Genomic DNA, 25792 nt, shown 5'->3' with positions numbered 1-25792 from the left:
TAATTTAAAAGCTAATCAGTGATCTTTACTTCAATATCAGCAAATATCGGCAGTAGGCCAAACATCGCATATTGGTATCAGCTCAGACAAATGGATATCATTTTTAGGGAACAGTCCAGATAACAATTATTAGGCTAATAAATTAGCTGACTATTATTTCTATAGCTGTTTAATTGCAATAAATCGACTGAACTTGTTCCAGCTGTGCACTTGATCTACAATTTTACAAATTTTAAGAAATTGGCTAACTTTGACATTAGTGCCTTCAAAGTACACCACAGTACACAAACTTCTCTTACAAAGTCAATAAATGCAAATGAGTGTTTTACAGCTGTCCCACACACTGTTCTGTCAGAGATGATGGATGATGTGAGGAGAATCTTTTGGCCTGGTCTTCTTAAATGGAGGAGAGAAACAGTAGTCTAACAGTCACGACTAAAACCTGTCAGATCACTCTGTATCTGTTTACAGCAGGTCAGGAACCAAATACGAGCGAACGGGGGGCACTCAGGGGTGTCTAGTGATTTAGTATTAGCATTAAATTTATGAAGCTATACTGCTAATAAAAAACTGCTATCAATTTTGGCAAACATCAAGTAGGTGTTTTTACATATAAGGGTCAAAAACAACACAAAAACAACACAAGTCCACAGGGGAGAGGCCATAGTTTGTCATGGCTAAAATGAGTGATTACAGGCCCTAACATGCCTCTCCTAACCTACTCCTAGCGTTATCAGACTGCACTGTTACATGGAGTGAGGATTCAAGTACACCCTCAGTTGCACGAACCACAACCTCAACCATAGCTCCCGGGTCCTGCTTAAATCTGCTAGGCCAGTTATCTGCCTTTCCTCTCATGCATGTAAACGTAGTGCTTGCCCCACATATCCAGATGTAACCCTTTGTCTGCTGCCCACTAACACAGCTCCCCACACTGGGAAACGCTGACGGGCCTCACCTGGCCATGTACCCTCGGGCCTGGGCTTGGAGCTGGGTGATGCGCCACTTGAATTTGACAAAGTTCTTGCGTACGAAGAACATGCGCGTGTATCTCTGCAGGGTGAGGGCGGCGATGTTGAGCACACGCTCACGCTTGGCCTCCAGCAGTTGGTACAGCTCCTCCTTCAGGAAGATCTGAGGAGCATGAGGGGATGAGATAATGACATGACATGACATAAGCAGGGGACAGGTTGTAAATATAAAAATAGCAATATACATGTTATAGTGTTAAAGTGTCATACTAAAAATTCTTTATGAAGTGAGTTTAACTTTTTAAGATACTATATGGAATAATGTAGCAAAGAAAAAACTGTTGAACAACATAACTAAAATGTATAAAATAGTAAAAATAAAAGAAACTATGGACTGGTAGTGCATATTTGGCAAATGACTGAAATTGGGGAATGACAGGGTGACATCTTGTTTTGGTCCCTTCAGTAACTGAGATAATGAAAGCAGCTAATCTGAGTCCAGCCCTGAGAGGCCTTCACCTTACTGACTCCCACTTGGTATGAGCCCTTCTTGATGAGGGCCAGTCTGCGTAGCATCTGCACACAGTTCTCTCCATCAGCAGGGGGCGGCTCCACCAGGCACAGTAAGGCTTTGTACCTGCATGTACAGTTATTTGTTGACATACTTAAACATCAAGTCTTTCAAATTAAACTGACTAATACATAATAGAATAATAAATAGTGTAAATGCAAATGTTTGAGCCATCATTATCAAGAATAGTTTTATAATTAGTGACAAATCCATTTCAATCCTTTCATGGAATTATTTTATTAAAGGCTGAGATGGGTAGTACTCAGTTACATTTACTCAATATATTTACTTGAGTAATTAAGAGATTTTTACGATCCTACTATGCTTTTCTAGCAGAAAACTTTCACTCTTACTTGGGGGTAATATTTTTTTTATTAGGGGTAATATTTTTTTTATTAAAGTAACAGTACTCTTGCATGAGTAAAAGTGTTGGCTTTCCCTATTGTGGGTAAGTACACGTAACAAAAGCTTTATGTTGACAGTATGAAACGATCATCAGATGTTACGTCCTGACAGTTACTCTTTAAATTACTCTTACTTAAGTAGCATTTTTCCAAATACTTTTTTACTCTAACTTAGGCAATTTCTTGGACCACTACTTTGTACTTCTACTTGAGTAAGATTATTTTGAAGTAACGTTACTCATACTTGAGGACAATGTTTGTCTATTCTAATAAGTAACATTTACTTCTAAAAATACCTTTGTCGATACATTCATTCATTTAGCAGACAGTGAAAAACTTGTTGATTTATCCCATGTAATTATTAAAAGTCTTTTATTATAATTCCAGCAGACTGCCTCAGACTTTTTCGACCGCTTTTTACTGTATCACAGTAAGTTTTTATATTAAAACTTGGTCTTCTTCACTGTCTAGCAGCTTTTGTGCCTTGTCCTTGAGGAGCACCTGTTCTGGACTCTTTTGAACATGGTTGAACTATTATGGATCTACCAGTTTTCTGTTTCCCTCTGCCTCACCTGTGTTGTCTCCAAGTTTACAAAAGTACATATCTAGTCAATAGCCTATTTTGTCTCCTCTACCACCTCTACTGCCTCCTTACCTGACCAGGAAGCTGTGGAATTCCAGTCTGTAGGGGTATCCGTCCTTTCGGATCTGGATGGTCTCCATGATCCCGGAGTACCGCAGCTGTGAACTGACCAGCTCCATGTCAAACACCCCGGGCTCCTGCACACCAGAATAGCATGAGAAAAGCGTAGTCAAACCAAGTGCATGCAGAGGGTCCCAAGGAACACCAGGGGCCCCGAAGATGAACAAAATAGTCATAACTGCAAATGTTAGCTGTGTCATTGTTTGAAGTTTTTTGCAGGATTTTTCACCATAAAATAAGTTAAATTTCACCTATAATTAAAGCCATTGGACCATGAGTTTGGAATAAAGATTAATTGAATTATGGGGTGTTAAGAGCTAACATATATTTAGATCACCATGTTACCTTTAATTGTTTTGAAAATGCTATATTTACCGAAAACAACTATTAACATATTTTATAAGTTTTACTTTTGTTGTATATGCTCTGAATCCCTCCTCTCCTTCTCCCTTTAAGTCACTCCCCTTTCACAGAGCTATCACAACACAATCAGTGGGTATCCCACTAATAAAGCTAGTAAAGTTTTGTATCATGATGTTGTATATTTATGGAGAATTGTGTGAGAGCACGGGTGACATAGGCTTGTGGGTACAAACAGAGCATTGCACAAAATCTTACAGCCTAGAACATAAGGACGGTTCTAATGGGGCCAGGAGTAAAAATTACTGAAACATGCATGGATGACATCTGAAACCTCTTCAGACATGTTTTTGATGAGAAAACAATGTTATATATTATTTAAAAAAATAAATCAATTCTATCATGATTGTAAACAATATTTCTCACATTGGAATTTTTTAGATACATGAATTAAATGCATGTTTTACAACTTTATGTAATCATGTGATCATTCTAAAACAATTCAAAAAGGTCAATCTTTTTCCGGTTTATGCATTTTATTTTATTTTTTTAAATACCAACAATTTTGACATCCCTAGTGTTCTCTGTGGGATACAGAATGGATGTGTCATACGAGTCCCTTTGTCAGGGGCACATTAAAGGTTAGAATCAGCCCTGGCTGTCTGAGTACACAACAAGGAACACAAGAGGAAGGAAAGTATCAGAGCAAACACCACACCTGTCACTCACGGTTCACCTTATGATGATTTGGTTTGATGCAGCGCACAAAATAAGGGTTACACCTGCCACAGACACATCAAGTATACAGATTTACAACACATTTTACACACAAGAGCAAATTTTGTTTGAGCCTAATTTAAATGGCTTGACTCCTCTATGCACCAGAAACATTATTTAGTCCTTAGTCCTGATGGTTACATAGAGCAAACAGAGGACACAAAGACTCTAATAGGAGTGGAGTGTTGCCACCTTTCCATCTTCTCGATGAGCTCTTGCAGGCTGTTCTGGAACTTGGCGCTGACCGTGTTGGCCTGGTAGCGTCGCACTGAGCTGGTGCGGTGGGCTGTCTTCTGCTGAGAGACGGTCTCTGAGTGCTTCAGGAACAGACTGGACACAAGCTGAGAAGCAGAGCAGGTCAGAGAGAAAGAGGAGGAGTTTATTTCTGAGCACACAGAAACATTTCAGCAATCTGTCACTTTTTGGGTGGAGGGTCACCACCTGCTTGCCTCCATGAAGGTGAATTTGTTTGGAATGTTAAAATGTTGCTTAGAATGGAGAATAGTAGGTGATCCAAATGATAATTAACTTTTTAATTCCATACTTTTTAGTGCATAACAAGTTTAAACAGCTGGTCAAATGCAGGACAGTATTTGGAAAGTTTTTTCATGCAGAACTGTCCATCAGTGGAACATGTTACCAAGAGAGCTGATCACATGTACAAACTACGGCACATTCTCGTGCCTGGTGAAACAATGGCTCCTCTCCTCTCACCTGTGCCCATAATGTGGACTGATGAATGTCTGGAGAGAGTGATGTTCCAGAGTAAATGAACTGAATGATGATTTTGATAAGGGATGATGATTTTAATGTGCTGAGAGAACTGAAGTGTGAATGATGATACAGAATTTTAATGATGATCAGGTCATTATAAAGACATTCTCTTTGTATTTTGATTTTATGAACTATAACATCAGTCTGCCCAGGGACGATAGGTGGAAATTAGCACTAGTGCTACAACATGGTACAATACATCTCTCCTGTTAAGACCACTGGTCAGATCTGTGCTTAGCCTGTGCACAGTATTTTGTTCAGCAATAACAACAACTGTAAGAAATGCTGGATAGGAACACCATACAACATCCAAGGCAAAGTATTGTCATGGAGACACAGGATGTGGGAAACACCCAGTCAGAAAGGTTAGATAGAGCAAGTGTAATTGTTTGAACCAAAGTATTTTCGGTATGTATTCTTAATTAACACAATAACACTGATCAAAACAGGGACATAAATAGGAACCATACCAGGACATGCTATGAATGGAACAGGATGGAATAGGACCTACTTTGTTCTTGCTCTGCATGAAGAGGTCCAGAACATCCTGGCGCACCATGTCAAAGTTCTTGTCTAGAAAGTGGTGAACCTGTGGGCAGAGTCAGATGCTATGTAAGACAAATGAACTGCACTAAACAACAGCAGGAATAGCTCTAGAGAGAGCTAGTATACAGCAGTACCTGGTAGGTGACTTTCCCTGCATAATGCTTGATGGTGAACTCTGGCAGTGGCATCTTTGGTCTGGCATAGAGCGTGTCGTTACCGTGGTGATAGTGGCACTTCTGTAGGAAGGTGTGGTCTGTGGCCTGAAAAGTATTGTTGTTGGTCAGTGATCACTCAAGGGAAGGTTATTTTTTTAGATTTTTGCCAATCCAGCTCCAGCTTTCATTTGGTATATAACACATTTTGCCCCAAATAGCACTTCTAGATCTTTAAGCACAGAAATGTGACAGAATTTGTGGTCAGGCTGCACCTGTGGAAAGCTGCACTGGTCGTCCAGAATGCGCAGTATTCCATGGGGCTTGGCAGAGATGAGGTCCATACAGGCCTGGTTATGGCTGAAGGGCTGCTGCTGCCACTCTATCTGCTCCCTCATGTACTCCTCCTACACAGCACAAGCAACATCTTTACATTCAGACACATTTCAGTTCAAAAGAGGACTGTGTTAGTCATGAAATAGCAGTGTGGAGACAGTATAGACTACTATTGTTTGTAAACAGAGTGCCTGCATTCTAAAAGCTGATACTGCTCCATGAATGACTCCACTTTTTGGAAGAATTAGCTAGACTAATTAGACTAGAAAACTAGAGCTGTTTTGTCGACGTTAGTAACAGCACAGTTCCTTTAGAAACAATATTGTGAGTAGTGTTTAGCTTAGTTTATTAATTGCTAAAATGCTAACAACCACAGAATAAACATTTGTTAAAGTTATACTAGACAATAATGCAACAAAATCTAGTGGGTCAAAACATTCTGAAAGTAAAATAAAAGCTCCACAAACCCTGCTTTAATAAGAGAATTTAGAAAGTGGGGAGTTAGATATGGAATGGAATGAACTATATGTTTATATCACTACCAGAACCTCTGCATCTTGTGCATATCCACACTTAACAGTAAAGGTGGACTGAACTGTAGCAAATATCTGAATGTGCTGGTGTCTGACCTGCTCCTCTTGGAAGACGACCTTAACAAAGAAGGACTGCAACGTCTCATTGGCGTAGTTGATACAGAGCTGCTCAAAGCTGTTCACCTGCAGTTCCTGGGGGACACAGACAGGGGGGATACATATATTTTTGACTTCATTTATGACTGGATATATGAAATGAATAGTGACCTCAAATCCATAGATGTCCAATATGGAGATGGACAGGGCTTCATGGCGAGGGTAAACCCGTCCATTGATGCGCTCCGTCAGCCAGCTAAACAGCAGCGCATACAGGATCTTGGCAACCGCATCTCTGGGAACAACACACAAAATGGTAGCCATGGCAACAGACAAGGCTGTTTCTATGGCAACAGAGGACATGTGAAAGTGAAAGTGCCTGCCCCCAGCTCTGACATGTGTTGTCCTTATGTGCCTCTGCCAAAGTCTGGGAGAGCATTTCAACCAGTCTGGCTCAGCCTGTGCTTCAAACTGTCAGGACAACTGGCTCAACATGTTGTAATTATTAACAGCATATAGTGTAATCATAAATGATACTGTATACTATTACTATATTGACTTAATGTTCAATATTTAAGACAGTATAAGGTGGCTATTGACTCTTTGAAGAAACTGCACGTTAAAGGTCCACAGTGTAACTTTTGTCTCCATGGAGATGTCATTGCATTGCACTGTGGCATTAAACATATCTCGTTCCATGGAGACAAGAAAGTCACGCCACCAGACCAAGTTACAAGTCAGATCTGTAGAGAGATATCCCTGCTCACAGTAACACAAATGTATTTTGAAATGTATTCTTTAAGTGTAATTGAATGAATGCAGAATAGACTGTTATACTTTGGAAAATCCAGGCAAGGCAACAACATCTCCATGGAGACAAGCAGAGAAAGGCATAATTGTGGGACCCGGGTTGGACCCACGTGTGGAGCTGAATGCATGAACGGAGGCTGCTAGGTTGCTTTAGTGAATTACTGTAAATCAAACTACAAATTGAACCTTTATTTTCCAGATCTTATTGTTGATATACATTTGAAGTACCAAGCTTTTACACATGATTGTCAGCTAAGGTTTGTCTGCTAAATATACGTCAATAATACAAAATCTTGAATCCATGTAGTATTTACAATTTTTTTTTTTTTTAATGAAATCATGGATGACTACTACTACACTCTGAAGGTTAACATGAATGGTCTCACCTGGCATCCACAGCACTCTCCACTGTCAGAGGAGTGTAGATCTTCTCCCGCACAGCATCCTGGAAGTCAACTACAGTCAGCATCTCCTACCTACTATTTTACTTTGGATTCTCTCATTTTTATCTGTGAACAGTGCTATATAAATAAACCTTAGTTACTTACTTCAGTACTGTCTAGTGATGTCAAAAATTGATACCCGGATTCTAACGGATACTAAAACTAGCACTGGAATTAGAAAATGTGACCTTTCCTGAATAGTTTTCTCCATCTATCTGTGACCTAGTTTAAATTACAGTTTTTTAGTTACATTTTTGGTTGAAAATTACAATTTATTGTATAAATATTGTGGTATTGAAATTGGTCTTGTGTATCAAACAGTTTTCATACAGCACTGAAACTGAATTTGTAATCTTAGGGTGCGTTCACCGTGGTCCATGTGGTTGAGGCCAATTCAGCCCAGGTAAAGACTTGGTTTGGTCCTGGTCTAGTCCAGGTTTAGTTCCAAATTTAGGCTCAGTTTAGTTCCAGTTTTGATGTGGTGAAAAGTTCAAGCATGGATGCACCCTTAGTACAATGACAACACTAGACTATTAAGACATATTAAGTGTCTATTATTAAGTATAAGTACTGAGACCTGTTATTTTAATTTAACAAGATAACTACATGTACAAACACACACTTGGAAAGGAAGTCCTACTCTATCATCAAATCATTACCATTCGAGCCAAAACCATGAGACAAACTATGGAATGCCCTGTGTATTTGTGACAGTACAGTATGGACAGGACTCACGGTCATTTTGAAGGTGACAGACTTTTGCAGAGCTTCTGGAGACACCTGCAGCAGCTCAGCAATGACCCTGATCTCCTGAGCACTGACCACCGAGGCCACCTCCTGCCCCTCCACCTGCACACAGCACGCAACACACAGCTACATTATACATGCTAATCCATACTACAACTAGGATCCAAACCAATCTATTTTGTATAAACTGTTTATTATTACCATATATTATTACCATAATCTGTACTGAGTATCGGGTCTATTCTGCAGTATTGAAATTGAGTTTGAAATGTTATCTGCACACGTCATACAAGATACAACTAGAGCACAGCATACACATTATTTCATCTTTCTGATTCAAATACTAAGTTAAAGGTGTGCCTTTTATGATAGAGGATACGCCACCTGCTTGTCCGTGTGTGAATGTGCGATGTGCCTGGCAAATCCAGAGAGATATCTCTGTGTAATTTTATACACTGAGATATCTGGTCCCCACTCTCTCTGTCACACCTCAAGCAAACATTTGTCTTTTTCAGTGAGGCATGTGAAATGAAGTAGCTCATTGGTCACCTAGCATTTTGAAACAAAATCACATTTCTCTTCCCTTTATTTGCAGTGCTTTGTTCATTGATTTCTCAGAAATCTGATGTTTTTCAGTCCCCTGTGAAATTTGTTTTCCTTTCTTTTTTCCTCATCAGCTGCCATATTTGTTTCATCATCTCATCTGAACTCAGGAAGATTACATTTTTGTAAAACATTGAGGATACGTGTATTCTGATGTGTGATTGGGTGTTTTCAAGGTTTTTCTGTCAGTTAAAACACCTGTAACTGAATACCTGCAAAACAGATAAGTTATACTGCCATAAGCCATACTGTGGAACATTACATCTTTAAGGAGACAAGCATAGGGCAGAATTTTTCTTTCATTGACACTGACTTTCTGATATGGGGCTTTTTCAAAAAAGAAATTAACTGAAATTTCACAGGTATCTCCCCACTCATCCCTTTGGTTCATTTATTGCTTATTAACTGCGCAAAAAAATCATACATTTTGTTTTCACCCTCATTAGTTTAGTTATACCGTATGTTTAATTTTTAGCAAAATATGATGTTGAAAATATACTGTTACATATGTAGTCAAAAGTAGTGTGTAGCTCTGGGACCTGGTGAGGCTGGAAGAAGACATTCCCCAGGTGCAGCACAGAGGACAGAATCCTGTAGATGGCGCTCTGCTCCTCCGGGGTGAAGCACAGGATGTCCATGGCCCCCAGCAGACGCCTGAAGTCCTCAGCATCGTCCTTCCCCTCGATGATGCAGTCTCCTCCCTGCAGCACAGACACCACAGTACAATCACAAAGAGTCACATCTCATTTACATGGCAATAAAGCCACCTTACAGAATATAAACACTATTTGAAATATATGTTTGAAAGTGTAGTAGAATATTTTATGTTTTTTTCTTATTTAAGTTTATAATTAACAAAAAGATACAATAACAGATACATTTTAAGCTGTAGTATTTTTTGTAGCGCCTGAGATATCGTTTGCTGGACTTGCAAAAAGGGACTTTTAAAAAATAACAGTGTTCAAAAATTTATGGTAGGGAAGGCCTGTATGTAGCCTGTCCTGTTTTAGTTTTTTTTTTTTTTTTTAAGTTAACAACAATCACAGCTGAACATGTGTTCCTAGTCCTTTAACATGCAGACAGAGAACACATACAAGTTTGTCTCATTCTCAGTATATGGACAGGCCATGCCTCATATGAAAGCTCAGAATCTCCAGAATTCTGAGCTGCAGAGGCTGTAGAGGCTGAGTGCAGAAGCTGCACTAGCACTGATTCATTAATTGTTGCAGATGCTGGGGTTTAAGTGGTGAGAATCCTGACCAGACAGATTTTAGGTTCAAACCAACTGGATTTAGTCATAGGCAACTGGTAACCAAAATGAAAAATAATCGTATTGGGAACCAAAATAACCAACTAGGCCATCATGAATGCCACATTATTATGCCAAGAGCAGGATTTGAACCTCCAACCTTCGGATGAGAGGATAAGCACTCTAGCGACTACTACTGTTGCCCATGTACGTAATTGTTTTCATAATTAAGAAAAAAGCTGAATCATAATAGTTATCAGTAAAAGCTATTATTCTCTTGTATTTGGGGACACAAGTAGGTCATGTTTATGAACTTTACTATTAATAAAGTAAAGTAAAAGTGTATTGTTTTATGGAAATCTCCTGGGCACAGTCCCACTCCGTCACACAGTCTCTTTATTGCTCCCTGTTTCATCAGACTTACAGTGGGACGACACATAAAAGGACTATGCATGACAATAGGCACTGTACGCGTGTTCAAAAATACACTGCCTTTATGGAGGGAGGATCTTTCTTTCCTCTGAAAATATATTTCTCATAAAAAGGTAAATTCTATTAAATATGCCCATAGATTTTTTGTCCTGAGAGCATATAGCAGGTTTTCATGTTTATACTTTTACATCAGTTAGTGACAGTTTGTGGAAAAAAAACTGATAGGAAAATGCAGCAAGAGGTGGTGAGTTCTAAAACGTAATACTTTCACCTACTGTATGTATGTCATCAACACAAACAATTATAAACTAGAAAAACTAGACATTTTTTGGTAAAATCTTAAATACACCATTGTTCATATGTTTTAGTGAAATGACTATGAGTACTTTAAGAATTGGTATAAAGCGAACCTGTTAAGAAAAGACATACCAAATATCTGGGGCCACACACAAATTCCAGAAATAGAATGAATCTTTTCCAATGAATCTGATTTGAGTTGTGTTATTTTGTGCCTAGTCCTGAGTGTGATCACCTGATTGAGATAGTAGTAGGTCTCGGCCTCCTGCAGGTACAGTGGGCTCTTCTCTTCAGGAGGAAGACCAGCCAGCATCTCATAGAAGATATGGTAGTTCCTCTCGGATTTGGCCTGTCAATCAAACATGGACCAGTGATGGGACTGACATGTTACAGTGATAGTGTCAGAGTAATAATGATTAGTGGCAGAGAAGTGATTATTATTATGCAATACTAAGCTGAAAACACAGACTGTAAATACTAGTATAAGTGGACATAGCTAACCTGCTAGTCGCTGAGTTCCAAATAGCAAGTGCACATGGGGGTGCTTCCAGCTCCACTGTCTGTTTCTAATTAGCTTTACACTGGAAAATTTAAATAAAAATGATCCCTTTCTCTCTGTAACTGCTTTAGGGAGCCTCGCCATTTTGGTCTTAAAATGTTCCTATTAACCTGCTCCACATGATCTTGGTGTTTTTATTTCTCTATATTGTTGGTAAATAAATTTCTATTATCTAGTATGGAACTCAGTTCCAAATTGACCCAAAGAACTGCTAGCCTTGCGAGCTTCATTTGACAGGAGCTGAACACAGTGGGTGACCACACACACATTTCAAGGCCACTTGTTTATACAGTCTATAGTTGAAAATGCATTGCAACATACAATGTCTGTGCTGGTAGAGCTCAAACTACCATGACAGGTAAGTTTTCTGAAGTTAGCTGTTGAATTCTGACCACAGCTCTCAAAAGGGAGATAGACCAAATATGTTGTATTAAACTTAAACGCATAGAAAAGTAAAGTCCAAAGAATCATATGACTGGGAGACGCCCTTGAGAGGAGGAGTTTGGTTCTTAAAAGCTCCACTGATCTCACATAGTTCTATCGTCACACATTATATTATATGATCACAACCAAAGTATCAGACAGTGCACATGTACTCTGCTCTGTACAGCAGAACAAACCAAAGTCTCAGAACTACATAGTAACAAAAGGGACAAATGTTTCATCAGACTACTCATACTGGAAGACACCAGGCCAACCGTAGCAGCTTCTATCGGTCACTGTAAAAGGCCTCAACTCCAATAAACATATTGTTTGGTCATGTTTATTTACCTAAGACATGTGACTGCACAGATACATCATGAAATACATTGTCAAAAGAATATATTTATTTTATTTGTTAACTATTTGCCGTACTGTGCTCCTGCATTTAAACAGACAGCAGGAGGGGCTGGTCTGCCAGGCTACCATAACATCATCTACACTACACTATTGTAGAAAGAAGCCTTGACTTCTGGCACAGCCCTTGGGCCTCATTTCTAAAGACCCATAGTCACAAAAACAAGGTCTGAAATGTCAAAGCTGTGTTTATAAAAAAAAAACAAAACACTTGAACATAGAACATAGTGCACCTCTGCAGAAAGTCTGGAGCCTCAGAGACACAGCTCAGAGGAGAGGAGAAGAGAAAAGCTATGAAGGGAGAGAGCTTGACAAAGTCATGATTAGTGGAACTGACTGGTTCATTTTGACTTTATTTTTCCAGAAAAAAAAAAAAAAAACACAAAATCAAATTGAACTGTGAACATTTGGTCACAAGTGTGTGGGAAACGTGAAACAATTTATTGATCACACAGTAAGTTGTGTTTCGTAATTGTACAGTGCACAAGTGTCCAAGTACATTTTGATGTATTCTTTTATAAATGAGGTCCCTGATGACTGAACTCCTGAGTGTAACTGCTCTGTGAGGTGACATATGACATTTTGGAAACAAGACTCCCACCCTCCCTGCTGTGGACTCACCTGAAAGACAATGCGGGACTTCTCCAGCAGGTACTGGGAGGTTATGGCACCGCTGATCACACCCCTAGCACAGAGCACACAGCCACACAGTTAAGTAACAGCTCATGCATCTGTTATGAGCCATAATCTTTTCTCCGCAGCTCAAACACTCAAATATCTGTGTTAGTGGGACAGCTATACATGTATGCCGAGGTCAACTGACATCATAACTTAAAGAGTTTCAAATTAAAGGTGCACAACTGGACAACTTTTCTGGTGGTACCTACTTGTCTTGCTTTGCCTGTTATGTTCTATGGTATGACATTAAACAAATCCATCTTACATTTATTCCTAACATGTGTTTCTAATGCTTGAAAATACAATAACTACTCCTGTGAATAGGATGACTCTCCATAGATCTGAATTGTAACGTAGCGTTGTGCTGTAACCTGGTTATCGTCTTCATGACACATAAGTTTAATCTATGCTGTGGAACATTCTAGACAAAGCAATAACATTTCCATGGAGACAAGCAGGTGATGGAATGTTACGCAGTGTATCTTTAAGCAGTAGGGCATTTCAGAATTCTATGGTGACAGACAAAATGCAGATGTTTTGAGCTGGATGTCGAGCTGCACCCGATTTTACTGACTTAAAAACAGTTTGCTGTGGTCCAAAGTTATTCCTAACTTGCCTTATGCATTCTCAGCATCCTAAATATTTACTGCAATGAGATTATAAGTACTTTTCACAACTTTCAGAGGCCAGAGCGGAGTTTTGCAGTGACAGAAACGCTAACAATACCTAGCTTGCTAACTCCTCCTAACTCCTGCCCTTCCTGATCGTGGAACAAAACATCTGTACACTTGGGGTACTCAGGCACGAGGAGTTTAATGTCCCTTTAATTTCTGGGCCTATCCACAGGAAACACAACAGGCAAATTTAATGTATACTCTGTCAGCATCAATGAACTAAGGTAAATTATTTCAAGCCATGTTAAAACTTTAAGAACTTTGATACATCCTCAAAAACATACCCAGAGTTGTGTTTTGTTTCATTCAAAACCCTTTATTATAAGTCTGTCTACATCTCCAAAGCTCAAGTGCACTGTTCCACCTTGTGATGTCATGAAGCAGTAGTTTTCAGTAGCAACACCAAGGCTGAAATTATCCAAATGATTCTAGTGAATGTGTATGGACACAGTGGAGCACTTCCTGTTTTGCGATGACATCATAAGGTTTGTGTGTTAAACATGTGTGAATGAAAAAAAACACAACTCCAGATATGTTTGTGATGAGGAAACTACATTAACAACATTGAAAACAGCGTAATATGTGCCCTGTAACAATACTACGGTCCATAAAAGGCCTTATTCAAACACAAATTTGTGAAATCTCTAACACTTGTTTGTCTAACATAAATCTTCAGTTTGGTTATTTCCTTCTTTCAGTGCCCTATATCTGAGAAAGTGACGTCAACACCACGAAAGACGTCCATGTTTGTGCATTTGTGGAAAGTACTGTCTAACTAACAGGTGAACCTGAGACCTACTCGTGTCCTGGATTACAACTACTCATGTTGCTACAATAGAAACGCTAGTCTTCTTTGTCAACAAAAGCGTTTAGCTGAAAATACATTGTTTAAATAGGTTATGGCTGAAGATTTTCAACTTCAGTTAAGGTCCTACATTATTACTTCAGAGTATATTTCAGTATATAAAAAGACAGTACTATGCAAAAGCAAAAAAACTCCTGGAATCGTTCTTATGGTTAGCTGTGAGGTTCTTTGCAATGCTCAGCCCACAAGCCACTTTGACAAACCTGATGAAGAGGGAGTGACTTATCACAGAGAGTAAAGGACAGGGGTCTCAAAGCATCAAAAAGGAAAATGAAACTTTAATACATTAATATGTTGTTTTTGGTGAATATAGCATTTTCAAAACAATAAAAGGTAACATGGTGATCTAAATATGTTATGTGTTAGCACTTAATACCCCATAGAATGTAATACCCCTCTTTTAATTTACTTTTTACATGCATTTTAAGCATTGATATTTCACTCTAAAGGTGCACGATTATCAGGGATTGTACATATGTTAACTCATATGTCAACATATGTTAATAAGTTTTTCAATGATTTTTCCATTTCTCCATAACCATTCCCTAATTTTCCATGACCATGGTTGACACTAACCTTTTTGGATTAAAAAGATAAGCGTATTTAACCAAAATGTTTTATAAAAATTCAATAACTTCTCCTAAAAAACAGTAGAATTCCAAAACTTTCCCAGGGCCTGAAAATTAAATTTTAATTTCTCATGACTTTTCCAGGTGTTCCATGACCCAATATGTACCCTGAATTATGCAAAATATGAGTCAAGCACATAACTGACATAACCTAGTCTGGTTTGGACTCCATGAAGACAGAAAGGTTACATACTGTGAAACATTCCAGACAAAAAAACAAAAAAAACCCAAAAACATCTGGATGGTGAAAAGCATTTGATGAACCCTCCACCAGAAAAGTTACACAACCTTTAACCTTACATGTACAACCAGGTGTTATATTTACAATTTTTCAATACAGGATTACTCAAACACACATGAATCACTCTAAATACAACAAACAAATTATAATAAAAACTCAAAAAAGTTGGTCTTGCATAATATGACCTCTTTAAGTTTGGCTTGCTTGTCACTGGTGCATTATTTATGTAGAGGATGAATTTGGTATTTAACACCTCAGGACTGTCGAACTACTTCACACATATTGTTTACTGAACAGTCCCACAAAGTAGGTTAAGACCCAAAAGTGTGTCAAAGGAATGGCAAAGGCTCACACAGTTTGAATACACATTTCAGCTAACAGCTATTGTTTTTAGCTTATTTTTAACTGTTTCATTCCTCATGGACAGCACTGGGTGAGTCCTTGTGCCCTCTCCTGGCAACCACAATAGTTTGTTATTATATTAGTTTAAATCAGTTTACTTTTTTAGAGGTTGGAGGTAAATAATGAAAAACTGGTAGTATCGCAATTGTTGTTTTGGTGATATGCAAAAATAAATCTAAAATCTATCGTCTATAAAACTATATTATGCAAAACTGACTCTTGTAGCCATGTTATAATGTCACCTCCTCAAAAATAGTTATGTTTTGTTTCATTCACACATGAGTTTGAGTAACCTTTTATTATTCGTCTGTCCACATTTCCAAAGCTCAAAATGCTCTGTTTCAACTTGTGAAGTCATGAAGCAGCCAATTAGCAGCTACCTTTTAAGTTCTGTTCAGTGGAGACTGGTAATTTCAGGGCTGAAATTATCCAAATGATTCTAATGAAGGTGTATGGAGTTTAAAAACTCAGTGGAGCTCTCCCTGTTTTACTACATGACATCACAAGAAGAACTAAATATGCCGGGTTTGTGTGTTGAACATGTGTGAATGAAACAAATCAAAATCGAGGTATGTTTTTGATGAGGATACAACATTATGACACAGGGTTTAAAAATAGCATAATATGGTCCCTTTAAAAATTATCATTTGACTATTCAAACTAATAAAAAATAATGAGGAAAAACACTTACTCCTCCATGTAGATCTGAGTATATTTTCCAAAACGCGACGAGTTGTCATTGCGCACCGTTTTGGCATTTCCAAAAGACTCCAGCAGGGGCGTCGCCTCTAGGATCTGGTCAAGCATAAAAATTTGTTACTGTGGCGAAGCACAAAAAAGTATTATAATCCACTCATTGGAATAGACAGCGTACCTCTATCTGATGAGAGATTCAAGATATAAGGGAAAAAAGAACACGATTAAAATGACATGAGATGAAAAGATTAATTATATATATTATAATTCAAAAGATAGAGGATAGTGACAGGTACCTGTTGTGTCACGTTGCGTTTGTGGTGAATGGCTGTCAAGTAACGCAGGATCAATTTGGTAGCCTCTGTCTTTCCTGAGCCACTTTCTCCACTGAAAATACAGTTCAAACAAAGAAAGAAGGTTTTAAGAAGTTTAAGATCTGAATATGAATAAAAAATGGAATGTTAAAACTCCATACCTGATTACAATACACTGGTCCTTTTTGGCATCCATCATGGTGGAATACGATAAGTTAGCAATGGCAAAAATATGGCTGGAGGATTAGAATCAGATCAATGTAAAATTAAGGTGCTGAGGTAATGAAATGAAAGAATACAGAAACCAAATCATAGGTAAACCATTATTTTCACGTAAAAAGTATTTTTTTTCCCAGTACAGCTACATTATAAAAGCAGTTTGTAAAAGATTATAAAAGCAAACAAGCTGAACACTTACATACTGTCTGCATCTCATTATACAGTAAAGACAATCATTTTAAATCATCCTAACCAGGAAAAATATTGGTGCTGTTAACATGCTGGTTGTTGTTAGCATTCGTGTGACTACAAAAAGCACTTATGAAGTCATCATAGTAAACATTTAGGATGCTAGGAATGTTAATAAAGTGAAGGAATACATTTGAACTAAATTCTTTCCAGTTAAAACTGTCTTATTTTTAGTTTACACTATTTATTAATTTATTTGTTTACTGTGTTGAGTAGCAAATTGTAGTCTAGGATAATTATTATAATTTTATGTTTTAATATTTAAGTATATGGTATACATATGTATATACTTACATGCACATATATCCATGTCTTGCAAAAATAACTACACATAATTAGCACAGCTAAACAACAGAGTTTACAAATGTCTTAGGGGGCATCTTTTTACTACGATTTTTTGTCTTTTGGACAGATTTCTGCGCTAAATAATTCTGTAAAAGATGACCAACAAAGTGTAGTGTGTAGATGTAAAGTGGCAGTGAAATGCATAACTAAACTCTCCCCTGGCAACCAACCAACAGTGTAACTGGAGCTACTGAGTAACACCCCAGAGTGCTGGCATTTACGCCTGTTTACACCGCTCTGTGAGTCAGGGCCTTGTGTCATAGGGCACTTCTGATGATAAGAGCACATTTCAATGGGCTGTAGCGAAATTAGAATGACTCATTTTGAGTAATTGTATTCCAGTAGAGTCAGTCTTTCATTAGGTCAGACTGAAGTTGCTCTCATGAACCACAGTAATACTGTACTTGATCACACAATGTAGACTTGAAACTATGGCTGTTGTGGTTAAAGAATTTCCTTTGTGGTAACTTTATGTGCTGCAGCACTGCAGTGTGTGCAGTGTGTACATTGTGTGCGGCGTGTTGTGCAGAGTGTGCGTTGTCAGCAGCAGAGTGCAGGTTATCGAGGGCTGAGCCAAACTTCAGAGGGTTTTGTACAGTGTACGGTTTTATCCAATGAGTGGATCTGTATTCAACTCTGCTGCTCCTCCAGTGAGTTACGCACAAGCCTGTAGTCCCACGGTAAACCCCCGCTCAAGATTCAAGCCTCTGACTGAAGGGATGTGCTAGTGTTTAGCTTTAGCACTAACAACAAAACAGCTTTTTCTTAAAGGTGTGTAAACAAAAACTGGTTCATAGTTAGTAGTAAAATTATGCCAGGCATGTGCGTGGAGCCTGATTAAAATGCAAACTGCTGTTTCCGTGGTCACTTGAGCCTTGTGCGGTAGGACTGATCATACCATATTGTAAAATTGTGGTTACTGCAACAGGCCTACATGAAACTGCACAGTATTAGTGAGAAAACGAGAAAAAGTGGTATCATAGACTGTATAAAGAAGTAACCTTGAACCTTTAGACCCGTTTGCTGCAGCAAAACTTGAATATCTCTCTGGATTATGTACCTGTCTGTCTGTGTGTGTCACATGTTCTACTATAATAAAATGCAAATCATGTGTTACTGTTCTATATATATTTTCCATACATACTGCAAATTTGTATTCCTGTACTTACGGAGGGTTATCACACAGCCCACGGCCCTCGTACAGCATTACTATGTCTGTGCCGTACATGTTCATCAGTTTGTAAGGGTTCACTGAGATGAGGATACTGCCAATGTAGGTCTACAGGACAGAATCAAGGTCAGTGTGGGTCTAACCAGGAAGAGGGAAGCACAAGTGAATAATGCTTACATATATGAGCTCCTGGTCGAAACGTTTCTTCAGGTTCATGATCACAGTGGTGTCATTCAGCTCCCTGACATCAAGCAGACACAATTCACTCTCACAAACATTTCATTCAGCTCCCCGGAATCACAAAGAAACAAACAATGTAATACTGAGGGTATGTACATCTATTCACAAGCTATCAAAGCAGTCACTCCACCCCCATAATAATTCCCCCATTAATATCTGTTATTAGATAATTGCTACTTGACCATAGACTCTAAAGGAGTGGACTAAGGGAGTGTCACCCATAGTGTTCCGTTCAAGTCAATGAAGCTCATTAAATCTGGCAGTTGGAAATTCTGGTAATAAATATTCTATTCTAACAGTTGTTGTCAGCAAATTCAATATTTGACTCAAACATGTTTACTTGATTCTTGACAAAAGAACATAATTTTTTACATACACTAACTATAAAGAAATCACAAACAAAACACTGAAACATTTACTAATATTACATTATAAATATATAATAGAATGAGACTATAATGAGACGTTAAGTGTGTGGATGCTTACGGCAGCTGTGTCATGTCCTCCATCCCCTCAGCCCAGCGTTTTACCCTATGGCCGGTTGTAGGCATGGTTAGGATGGAGTATATCTAAACAAACAAACAAAAAAACATTAGCAATCGTAATAAAATTGCAATCAAAATAACAAATGCACACAACAACGTAATTCAATTAGTTAATTCAACTTGACCAGCAGCTTTTTTATATGAGAAATTGCCACGTCCAAAAAGAACTGAATCTACCTGTGTCGTCCAGTTGACTTATTCAAAGGCTCTGTGCCTGATTTTGTCTGTTTTGAACATTCATTTTAAAGTGCTTGCAATAGTGTAAACTTATTCTTCACTTGCCTTGCATCCTAATGATTCTCTGTGATGAGTTTATAAGTGCTAACAGTGCACTTCTTGGTTTGTGGAGGAGGGTGGAATACAATCAATAGTCGAGCAGAAACAATCCTTACCTTGTCATACCAGCTTTTGCCTGGCATCTGCTCTCTCTCAGGGGCCCACTCTGAGTCCTCGGTGGTCCCATCTGCCTTAAGCGTTGGAGTGTAGCCGTCCAGAATTCCCGCCTCTCTGTACATGGACCACTTGGACAGGTTCTGGAGGGTGCCGTGTGGCAGGACCCTCTCAGAGGCCCACACGTCGTCCCCTCCATCACCTCCTCCCCGGGCGTTACGAGCCCAGTGGCCAGAGCGTGGGCCATACGGGGGCACCACAGCATACTGGTTGTCCTCCCCGTACAGTCCTGTAGGGACCCTGTATGAGGCGTAGCGCAGCTGCTGGTTGGCAATGGCGTCTGATAAGCTTGGGTTGTGGAAGCGGCGTGTGAGAAGAGAGTCTTCTGGTAACCTAAAGTACATGAACATTGACTGTAATTTGCTTGTTGTGGATCAGAGGAAGGAGAATAATACACCGCAAAATGTAATATGTAAGTAAGTCTCATTTTCTTGAGCTAAGAATTTATTATTTTGATTTGTGTAAATTTAACTTGACAAGTAAAAATATTTACCAATGGAAAAATACTTAACTTATCAAGGCATAACATTTTGCTGTAATGAAAAAAATAAAAAAAAAAAAAATAAAATACAATTTGGGTGGAATGCAAAATGATTTTAGAATATTAGAAAATATTTAAATATATTATATATTTTTTAGTGCTGTCATGCGATTAAAAAAATTTGAGAGATTAATTAATTATGATCTGTAATTAATTAATCTAATTAATCTCATTTTAATCTCACCTAAAAATTGCAGAGAAAAGCCTTCAATTTGAGGTATTTTCATTTAAATTCATTATTACATTATTGTGGCAGATCAAAAGACTGATATAGAACAAAAAAGTGACTTTATAAAGTAATTTATTGTTTAATAAATTCTCCAAATTGGCTGTTGAGCCCAAGTCTCCATGAATAAGAAACTGTTGTAAAGTAGCAAAGACGAGGAAATCTGAACATAATAACTTTTGTCTACTTAAAGACAATAAAAAGTCCAGTCTTTCCTTAACCATATTAAAAATATTATTGATAGAGAAATGCTTTATATACAAGATCACTGGTTTTAGTCCTGGTTTAGACCTGCTTTAGTCCTACTTTAGTACCAGTTTAGTCCTGGAATGGGTTAGTCCTGGTTTTAGTAGTGGTGTTAGTTCTGGTTTTGTCCTGGTTTAGTCCTGGTTTAGACCTGGTTTAGACCTGGTTTTAGTTCTGGTTTTAGTTCTGGTTTAGTCCTGGTTTAGACCTGGTTTAGACCTGGTTTTAGTTCTGGTTTTAGTTCTGGTTTTAGTTCTGTTTAGTTTAGTCCTGGTTTAGTCCTGGTTTAGACCTGGTTTAGATCTGGTTTTTAGTCCCTGGTTTAGTCCTGGTTTAGACCTGGTTTAGTCCTGGTTTAGACCTGGTTTTAGTTCTGGTTTAGTCCTGGTTTAGACCTGGTTTAGTCCTGGTTTAGTCCTGGTTTAGACCTGGTTTATTCCTGGTTTAGTTTTAGTTTCTGGTTTTAGTTCTGGTTTAGTCCTGGTTTAGTCCTGGTTTTAGACCTGGTTTTAGTTCTGGTTTAGTCCTGGTTTAGACCTGGTTTAGACCTGTTTAGTTTTAGTTCTGGTTTAGTCCTGGTTTAGTCCTGGTTTAGACCTGGTTTAGTCCTGGTTTAGACCTGGTTTTAGTTCTGGTTTTAGTTCTGGTTTAGTCCTGGTTTAGACCTGGTTTAGACCTGGTTTAGTCCTGGACTGGATTAGTCCTGGTTTTAGTCTTGGCTGTTAGTTCTGGTTTAGAGGCTCACAGGAGGAAGTGTGGTTTACGTCGCGTACGCGTGAGAAAACACGATCCACACGCGGCTCACGGGAGCACGTCGGTGTCCGCGCAGTGTCTACGGAAGGAAACGTGGTCCGCGCGTTCTCAGGTTAATGACGATGATGAAGGTTGTGGTGTTGTGTGTGTTTGTGTGTTTGTGTTTGTGTGTGTTTGTGTGTTTGTGTGTGTGTGTGTGTGTGTGTGTTTGTGTGTGTTTGTGTGCGTGTCCCCTCATGTGGCAGGTCACTATAGGACAGTAGTGCAGACATCATGAGCCTAGGCAGGCTGTTTCCAGCTGTGACATTTAAGTTGTAGGTGATTTTATATTTGTTATTTTCTTTTATATTTCACGTCGGGAGAGAATAATTTCCAAGACACAAATGTGTTTTTACCTGTGCACTGCTGCCTCTGTTCTACTGGCTCTTTGACCTCGTCCACTGTGCGACTGACGCCGCCAACGTGAACATGCCGTTTACATCGCTCTTACTGCGCGCGTTTTGTGTGGGTTTCCGACAATGAGTGGAATTACCGAAATAAAAAAATGTATAAATGTGTTTTTTTTTTTGTGTGTGTTATTGTCCCAACAACACATAAAAACAGGTTTTATAATAAAGCAACTCGCATACAGAAACACTAAAGTTAGAGATTAAAAATTAGATTAACGCGATTAAAAAACATAACGCACTAAATATGACTGTAATTAATTAATCGCAATTAACGCGATAATTTGACACCCCTAATATTTTTGTGTATGTGTGTTCCAAACAAACACAATGGGTTTTCTATGTTCCTTGAACATTAACTATAGAGACTCACTCACATTTTGTACATAAAATTAATCATTTATCCAAAGTAATCATTAACATGCAGAAATGACCGACTGTGGATCTTAATTAAAATGTCTAATGCACAGCCATACATAGCCTTCTTAGGAACTATTTGCTGCATTTTTGATGGTTTATCATAATATTGCCTGAATCTTGTCAATGGGATTAAAAAATACACCTTTATTAATATCTTTATACAAGCGTCCAGAACATGCCTCATGATTGAGGTACAAATATTTCTCAAATCGCAAAAGAGTATCAGCTCTATCCATATCTGCCATATTATTATTATATTATTATCCTTCAGTATATCTCCCGCTAGGGCTGTCACGGTTCAAGAATTTCCCTTGCGGAAATAACAATACATGTACATGGGGGATGCCAGTCCTAAGTGCATGTGGAGTGAAAGTTTTACAGACAAGTTACAAGGATATATTATTATGATTATTATGCCCGTACAACCACAGGAAACCCCCACAGAGGCACCTGCAGGGGTACACATGTATGCACTGTGCGTCCCTTAAAAGTCCCCATTCAATCTAAATGGATGTGTCAAGTTACACATCAAGGACTGCAACAGTGATTATTGACCAAACTGTTCACCAAGCCTGCCCTTTCTGAAAATGAAAACAGCAAGAGAGTCGAGAAAAAGGTGCAGGGTGTTTTGGGTGCATGGAGCAGACACCTTATGAATAGTTTTATAGCTACGCATGAAACTACACAAACAATGCTCCAGGCATGCTGGACATGTGAATGGAGCCTCATTAATAAGCAGTTACTCTAGTCGCCTGAACTCTCATGCGCTGTGATTGCTCATACAATATTGCGGTTACAGTGACAGCCCTATCTCCCACCTCTGTCTCCTGCCTCTATTGCTGATAATCCTGATATGAATTTGACATCCTCACCTAAACTTGATCCCACGCAGCCCATCCATCTGCATAGCTGAGGAGAGGTTGGGAGGGATAGGGTTGGGCACTCCTGACAGAATGGAGGAGTCGGAGAGGTGATACAGGCCAGTGCTGCGTAGGGGACGATTCTGACGTAAGGCGAATGACAAGTTGGGCTTCTGACCCGGGATGTGCAGGGCTCCATCAGGAACCTGGTACGAGGCTTTACGAAGGTGTTCATTGAGAAGAGCCTGCAACGGAGTTTAGTATTAAGATACTATTATTAGATTATTTTGATACACTTGTTTTGATTTTAAAGATGCATTGTGTGATTTTTCTGGTGGAGGCTCTGTCAAATGCTTTTTTTTACGTGGAGATGTTATTACTTTGTCTGGAATGTTTCACAGTATGGTATTAAACCTTTCTATCATCACGTAAACCAAACCAGAACAAGTTACAGGTCAGATCTGTGGAGTACAAATCCTGCTCACAGTCAGAATGCCTGTTTTTCTAGGTATTTTTTAATTATAAAACCACCTGTAATTGAACAAATATAAGGTAGAGCTTTTTAATGTCATACTGTGGAACATTCCAGGCAGAGCAATGACATATCCACAGAGACAAGCAGGTGACAGACCCCAACTAAAAAAATTACATAGTGCACCTTTAAAAGTAGAGTGTGCACAATTTATATTAAAGTTGTATCTGGTTCTCCAGATATGAGGTAAAACCATAGTAAAATGTACAAAATGGTCACATTCATATAGCAATTAACTTTCTCTACTCTCAACTCTCTTACTGAAAACAATTGTAATGATGATTTACCCATGAATACAAATAAAATATTGTACATGATGACAAAGTTGTTCATGTTGTTTGGTGTTTCGTTTCACAAGCTTCAACATTTGGGTTGCCAGTTCCAACACCAAAATCAAGTTGGTTTAAAGCTAAAAGGACTTTGTAATCTGAATACTCCTCAACCTCAGCACCAGCAGTCAATCATGAATCAGTGCTAGTGCAGCCTCTGCAGCTCAGTGAGGGAATTCTAGAGGTTCTGAGCTTTCACATGAGGCCCGGCATAAAATAAAATTGTATGTGTGGTCTTCTATATTTTGGCATATAACATTCTCTAACAGTGACATAAGTAAGAGACAGGTACTAACATTGGACAGGTTTGGTCCGACAGGCTTGCGTGGGTCGATGATGATGGTTCCGTCTGGCAGGGTGTAGGACGCACTCTTCAGATAGGGGTTCTGCAGAGCGGCTGCGAGGTTTGGAGACTTGGGTTTGTTTGGATCAACAATATAGGTCCCATCTGCAAGTTGGTATGTTGCGCCTTTCAATGCTGGGTTGTTGAGAGCCTACAAAAGAGATGTCATGTCAAGCCACGTCAAGTTCAAATTTAGTTTCACATTTCTATTGCTCTAGCTCTCAAGTGTTTGCACCTAGAGTAGAGAATTTTTGAGAACCATCTCCAACCTTGTTCCAACTGTACCAATTGGGAACAGACTCCTAACTGCAGCCTCTGAAACCTGCATTTTATTATGTTATAAAATATCTGCTGTTAATTATTATACAGTATTGTTCAGTTTTTTTGACACCACAACAAAGACCAAAGCACCATTTACAGTGAAAATCTATTCATATAATTCATATGAATACCATTCAAGTAGTGCAGTGTGTTAAGCTGCAAAAATATATATTATGGCAATTGCTGGGTTTTACGTAACATCACAAAATTCAATAGGATATTAATATTTAATACAGACCATGGGCAGCTAAAATTAATATTGTTATCCACCTTATTCTGGAAGTTGCTGTGGGCACTGTCATCATCTTTCGGGTTGTATTATTTTGTATGGGGCTGTATGGGAGCAAGTAAGTTTAATACAGATGACAAAACTGCTTTTAAAGCCCTGCAGAGAATCAGTGCAGTGTTGACTTGTTGGTGCACATGAAAACTGAACATTTTACACAAATTAACCTACTTTATATCATATTTAAGATGCAAATGTTTCCCAAATTCTCCACTGACATGAATGGGATTCCCGTTTAACCAGAAGTGCCACCACAAAAAAGCTCAATTTAGGAGCATTTAGAAAAAAAAGTGGGTGGGGTAGAATATGTGGTGTATATATATAGTTCTTGGGTCTAGTAACTAAAAGAAATGATCAGGTTTAGCATTTGTGAATTTACCTTTTGGATATTTCTCATGAGAATACGATATAATTAATAGGAAAACTTGGCTCATTCACCCACCCTACCTGAAAGAATGGCATCACATTCTAGAATCTAGAAAGCACTAATAGTAACATGATGTATTCAATATGTTCAATCCATAGACTGTATAAAGAAGTAGACCAAAATAAGGCAGCAGTAGTTACAGAG

General features: G+C 38.6%; 1 protein-coding gene across 1 annotated transcript in view; it reads right to left on the bottom strand.

The window, feature by feature from the left end:
* LOC129410308 (unconventional myosin-XV-like) overlaps nt 1-25792 on the bottom strand; it is a 96975-nt gene that overhangs the window by 50078 nt on the left and 21105 nt on the right. The window contains 14 exon segments of the mRNA XM_055158024.1: nt 959-1134; nt 1491-1608; nt 2602-2726; nt 3746-3791; nt 3979-4127; nt 5072-5149; nt 5241-5366; nt 5534-5665; nt 6224-6319; nt 6395-6518; nt 7420-7478; nt 8212-8325; nt 9366-9527; nt 11040-11153. Coding sequence (XP_055013999.1) covers nt 959-1134; nt 1491-1608; nt 2602-2726; nt 3746-3791; nt 3979-4127; nt 5072-5149; nt 5241-5366; nt 5534-5665; nt 6224-6319; nt 6395-6518; nt 7420-7478; nt 8212-8325; nt 9366-9527; nt 11040-11153 — 1619 coding nt within the window.

Source organism: Boleophthalmus pectinirostris, unplaced genomic scaffold (assembly GCF_026225935.1).
Source record: "Boleophthalmus pectinirostris isolate CB_2022bp ecotype Guang Dong unplaced genomic scaffold, ASM2622593v1 HiC_scaffold_22, whole genome shotgun sequence".
In the NCBI taxonomy this organism is placed as follows: Eukaryota; Metazoa; Chordata; class Actinopteri; order Gobiiformes; family Gobiidae; genus Boleophthalmus; species Boleophthalmus pectinirostris.
The sequence above is the reverse complement of the archived record's forward strand: the minus strand, read 5'-3'. Positions and strand labels throughout refer to the sequence as shown.